The 6000-nt window shown below is 36.7% G+C and overlaps 1 protein-coding gene across 1 annotated transcript in view; it reads right to left on the bottom strand.

The window, feature by feature from the left end:
• Window positions 1-1051: 1051 nt before the first annotated feature.
• The window catches only part of LOC128733962 (SKI2 subunit of superkiller complex protein), a 77803-nt gene continuing 72854 nt past the window's right edge, over window positions 1052-6000 (bottom strand). The window contains exons 4-6 of the mRNA XM_053827888.1: window positions 2192-2930; window positions 1958-2136; window positions 1052-1900 (exon numbers count right to left, since the gene is read on the bottom strand). Coding sequence (XP_053683863.1) covers window positions 1535-1900; window positions 1958-2136; window positions 2192-2930 — 1284 coding nt within the window. The 3' untranslated portion in view covers window positions 1052-1534. The remainder of the gene's footprint in view (window positions 1901-1957; window positions 2137-2191; window positions 2931-6000) is intronic.

The following is a 6000-nucleotide window of genomic DNA, read 5'->3' as shown; positions in this document are numbered from 1 at the left end:
TATATAAAATATGTTCTACAACTTTATGACGCCATACTAAAGTAAGCAACTTTGCATGCATTGAAAACAAAAACGAAACTTACATTACCCTAATAGGTGGATACACAACTAGTTTTCAGAAAGAACTATTTTTAACTAATAAACCTCACCAAAGACACCTCCTTAAAATCAGGTGTTTGCACGCTATGCACGGTTTAGATATCTAAAACGCTGTGTGCTCATTATATCTCCTTTTTGCATCAAAATGACAATAAAAATATAATAAAATTGCTATCTCCATTACTCGGAGCATACATTTTTATTGTTTTATATAGATTTGATACATTTTCAATGTAAGTAAAAATTTTCTTCGGCTTCTCTGACCCGAAAAATCTTGAAGAGATTAAAAATCTCTTTTTCTTTTTTAAACGTCAAAGAGTTTTCTTAAGGCATTTCACCGGAATTCCAAAATAAGAAAATTTAAAAAATCTCTTCGTAAGTTTTTTGTTCGAAATTCGGCGGCAGTACAATATGTTATGAAACATTTTGGTTATTATGAATGAATTCAAAAGCTGTAAAAGAGTAAGTTGGATGATTTTTTCAACGCATATTAGGGAGAAGTTAAAGAAAAGCTCTCGAAGCCATCTAGCGGAGAATAGAAAAAACTACATTTTCTCTTTCCGCAGACCTCATAATTTTCTTTCTCTTTAGATGCTCGGAATACGGTAAAAAGAAAAGAGAATTATTGGAAGAGAAAGAGATTCTGAGAATTTCTTTTCGTAAAGAGATTTTTCGGAAATTTTGTTGAAGCACCGGAATTCGGCTGTGGTCTCCTGGACCCCCTTATGCGCTAAAATGAAAAATGAAAATGAAAGACGAATATAATACAGCAGGACAACACATGACGAACTGTGACACAAAGACCTCACTGAGCAATCCTGGGTGATATTGGTCCTCTTGGTCCGAGGAACGGCGCTCAATTGACCGAAGTGTGTCATTCCGGCTGGCCAACACATACTCAGCTTGCTGGCGAGCCGGACCGAGACCCAATCAGCAATACGCTACAGTCCTTTATTACTTCGCTGAAAAAAACCCCAATTTTGACCCCACAAAAAGTCATCATTTTATTCAAAAACTCTCCGCTGGGGATCAGAATAGTTTCATGCAGACTAAAATGTTTTATAAATCCTGCTTAAAAGCACAAAAGTTAAACAAAATGTAAAAGCTGATCAAATTTGGGGTAGACAAAATCGAGAACTGACAAAATCGGAACATTACTGTATTTCAAACTTAATGCAGACGTCTTCTTTAGGTAGGCGGAACGACACGTAATTAGTGAGTTTTTACCTGGCTTGTCATTGCCTTAAGCTAGAGGTCGGTCGACCGGAAGAGTTGGTGAGCAATTCACATTTCTTCACCTTTGACAGCTTAGACTCACGAATGTCTTTCACTAAGTGTGCTAGCTAAGGGCACTAAGGGTATAGTGCAGCGAGCAAAAGTTGGTATATATAGCGTACATGTAATACAAATTTAGAAACAACTCTTCAACCTTTCATTAGGCATCATCTCCAATTTCAATAGGTGTTCTAGAGGTATATAGGCTCGCAGCAAAAACAATATCTCTTTTAATTGCATTAGAGGCTTCTTCCATCTTACTATGCAATATAGGGTCCCCAATTATACGTGCTGCATCTTTTACATTACATAAAGTTTCGTTTAACTGCTGGATACACCGAACGATGATACCCTCTTTGATATCTGTTAGTTCCATTATTTCTGCGAATGGTTTGTTTCGTGCCCATTCATATACTACTTCAACCAGTCCAAAATTCAATTTATCACCATCTTGCATATCACTTACGCCATGTAGTTTTTCAACGCGACATATATCATTTTCTACGTCTTCGAACATCTTTTTTGCCTGCAAAATTGTGAAACAATAATTATGATTATAGATAGTTTTATATATACAACAAACCTTTTCTACTGTTTCGGTCATTTTCGGGTCGATTTCTGTTTTTGCTTGAAAAACTAAACTAGAAAGCAGGGCTGCAATTTCTGACGGTTGTAAATCGGTGAGTATATTTCGGAGTACTAATTCCGTTATAATCAATTCATTCTGACCCATTTCGCAAGCTACGCGCCCTTTCATAGCAACTGTAAAAATGGCATTTTAAAACACATAGATTACTAGAAACTACAGCCTTTTTACCTTGTTGCAACTCATCGATATACTTCAACTCTTGAAGAACTTTTAATTTATTACAATAGTCTGGATACAAAGACATGCTCTTATAAGATACCTGATACTGGAGATCTTCCTTCTTTTTTTCCAACTGTTTGCGATCAAAGACAGTGGCAAAATCTTGTACAAAATTCGAAATGTCAGTGTAAGGAACGTATTGCTGTAAATTTTCTTTTGCTGCTATTAAATTTTCGTTTTGTTTAAGTTGGTTTAAATTCCATTGAAATTTTAGACTCTCCAACTGCGTTGTTTGATTCAATACGGCTGCATTAAGCTCAGTGAGAGCAACTACTGCATCGAGCACAGACTGTGACGGAGGCTGATCCTTGAATCTAGGTATTTGTCTATTGTCCCAATTTTGAATAATTTTTATCGGATCACATTTGATGAAATGTTTAGTAACCATCATTATATTCTCAACTGATATCTGAAGTACGCAGTGACCCCCAATATCTTCTGGTACAAAATTTCTGTATTGAGCAGATAAAGCCAACATCTGGTGCCACAATTTTCCACGATTTAACATATCTGTCTCAACCGTCAAGGATGTTGTTTCATTGTTTAATACTAGAATCTTGAAGCTAGCAGATTTATTATCAAAGGACAGTAAAATTGCTAATTTGTTGTAGTGTTGTGTACAGGAAATGACCAAGATACGACCAGGTTTCATCTCGTTGGAAATTTTTTGTGACAGAAATATCGTAGGCTGGAAATATATAAATATTAATTCTATATAAAAAGCAATTGAAAAGGACCGAGGGCCAATGCGTAAAAAACCGAGTGAGGGTTATTCTTTGTTAAACTAGCATTCAAAAATCTACAAAAATGAACTCTCACTGGGTTTGTTTTCATTTTGAACTTCGGCCCTGCTCAATTGTTGATCTTCCATATAATATTTATACAACTATATATATATTCATTCAAAACAATCACAGACACACACTCCACATACACACAAGCACATCCACATACGCACACATACACAACATTCTTACTACACACATAGTTTTTGCTATTGATCTTAGAAAGAGTAATACAGTACCATCCGGTTAATCCGTTTCTGTTTGCAGCACGAGGTGGGGCAATTAGAGCTAAGGCCGAGAGAAGGTGTTTGTGATAATGATGAAAGAGTCCATGCGGACAACACTAGCGCCATAATGAGTTGATGATGAATTAAGCATTGAATGTTCTTATCTTGAACTTTTTCTTCCTTTTGTTTATCAACTTCCCTGCAGTCTTGTTCATACCGCATTGCAATTGAATTGCGGGCTTCATCGCGGCTTCACACCGTCCTCTCTCTGACGCCTTCTCCTATGACTAAGCTCTCGTTGCCCCCCACGACAACGTTAGGGTCGCCGTGAGGAGCAACAACAGAGATCAAACAAAATAAAAAAGAAAAGCGGAGAATCAACATGTTGATCGCAATTTTCGGATTGTTAATACCACGCGAAGTTTAGAATTCTATGTCTACCCATATCCTATGCTACCACTAACTAACTACTCGCTAGGATGGACGCTACCCACCCCTCCAACTACCCATGTTATCACAGTCGGCAAACCAGCCCCGTTCCGCCACCTATGCTCCTTGAAAGTCACATCCTCTTCCATACATGCCATCATTACAATATTGTAACTGTTGGCGTTAATTTCCAAATTTTTTGTGCGGGATATTATTCAAGAGCAATATTATCGCTTAGAACCATCGAAAAACTAGAAGTTTCGAAAAATGGTGCAGATGCGATAGAATGGAGACCTGGCACGCGTTCGAATTATTCCCGGTGTTTTTTTTTAATTATTTTGTCATGTTTATTTAAATTAATATTTACAATTCTAGAATAGCTTTTAGCGAGTTGGTGTCTATTACATTATTGCATTCATTAAGAAAACATATGTAATTTGAAACTAGATTTATTATTTTGGTTTTGCTTATTCTCGATATTCTATTGAGTACTGGTTGTTTAATATCTACATACTTCATTCTTCGTAGTCCGGGAAGGCACGCTGCGATCATCAGCTGATAGTACTTGCCTATTTGTAGCGGAAGTTCTACAATTGATGAAGGGACGGTAGGAGAAAGTAATGAATTTTTTTTTTGGAATGGAGGGGAAAGAGCGGAGCGTACCTTCATCAATTGTAGAACCACCGTTTCAAAAAAATATTATTAATGGAGAAAGGAAAGGAACAGTCTGGCGGTGAGTTACTACCGTCCGACTTAACCCATTTCCTCCCAGCGCCAGCGTTGCGAAAACACAACGCACTTTCCTTCGATTCTAGAGAAGGCCCGGTTTAAGATATCAACTTGGAGCTTGGACCCTGAGAAACAAAGAAAGATTGGAAAAAAATCTAATCGACCTGTTTTTGCTCAAAGGTCAAAGGCAACATGTAACATAATTACAGCTGTGACAAAACAACAGGTTTTCCTATTTTTCAGGCAGTTAAGGAAAAATGCTCATTAAACTCGATTTTAGCATTTTACCGATTTTACGATTATTAACGCCTGACCTATCAATCAGTGTTAGTAAGAGTCGGTTGCTTGCCAAAAAAAAAACTTTGTTTCATAATTTTGATTATTTTTGTAATTTTTAGATAGGTTTGAAGCTTTGCGTTGCGAAATTGCAACGCTAGGAAGTAACGATATTCAAAATTTGCAACGGGAACGTTTGTTTTCGTTCGTTCGTTGCGGAGTTTCATTTGATGTCGATGCTTTTTAGTAAACAAATGAATGTAAATCTTATCTTTCACTTATTTAAAATATCCCGGAAACATGATATAAGTTTACATAACATAGAATTCGCAGCCTCAAACACTGATGGCAGATGGAGAAGCCGTTGTGATAAGAGCGTAATAAAATTGTTAAAGTACCTTTGCCTCTGGAATATCTGGAAGAATTGAGTGATGGCAACGACAGTTTCATGGACCCAAATTTAATGTTACAACATTTCCGGAACGTGTTGGTAGGCATTTAATCATCTGCGATGACATGCATTTACCATTCAAACTGCATACTATGCGTCTAGTGCAAAGATGGTCTCCAACCCAAATGTTTCGATATCCGTCATAAAACATAACATGTATAACTCTAATACTCAAAATCACAAAACAAATCCCAAATTTGATTTAACGGTAAAAAAGTATGAAGCATTTATCTGCATAATAATGAAGGTATGCAAAAACGGTATACCCTTAACGCCCAGTGTTGCGTTTTCGCAACGTAGCGTTGCGGGACACAGGGTCAAAATTAAAAATACATGTCAGCGCTTTTTCTTAGTTGACCTAAAAGAGAATTTTCGTGAAAGTTTCAACTTTCTATCCCTGCTGGGAAAAGTGTGGGGCTTAATGGGTTAATGGTTTTTTTTTTGTGTGTGTGGATATTATCACTACGACCAGCATATTGATCTATTGTGATCTTATCCAGGTGTTGTTTCGCACTTCGTTGTTATTGCAGTATCGCTATAGAGTGAGCGAACTGCTTATTATCCGTGCTTAAAGTGTCGGTGTGTTTTCACCCCGTTTTCCCTCTACGCTTTTTACTACTTTTCAACCAATCTAGCTCTAGACTGAAGTTTTTGAAGCGTCTTAGTAGAATACGAAACCTAAAAATAAAAAATAAGAATAACTTATCCAATTTAATTCTACTATGTGTATTTTATTCAATGACAGATACGTATTTCGCCTACGACTTGCAGGCTTCCTCAGTGTCTGTTTTCGAACACTGTTCGAATAAAAATATATATATATATATATACATATACTAGCTGACCCGACAAACTTCGTAT

The sequence above is a fragment of the Sabethes cyaneus genome, chromosome 1 (genome assembly GCF_943734655.1).
Source record: "Sabethes cyaneus chromosome 1, idSabCyanKW18_F2, whole genome shotgun sequence".
Classification (NCBI taxonomy): Eukaryota; Metazoa; Arthropoda; class Insecta; order Diptera; family Culicidae; genus Sabethes; species Sabethes cyaneus.
Note: the sequence above shows the minus strand (reverse complement) of the source record. Positions and strands in the feature narration are given on the sequence as shown.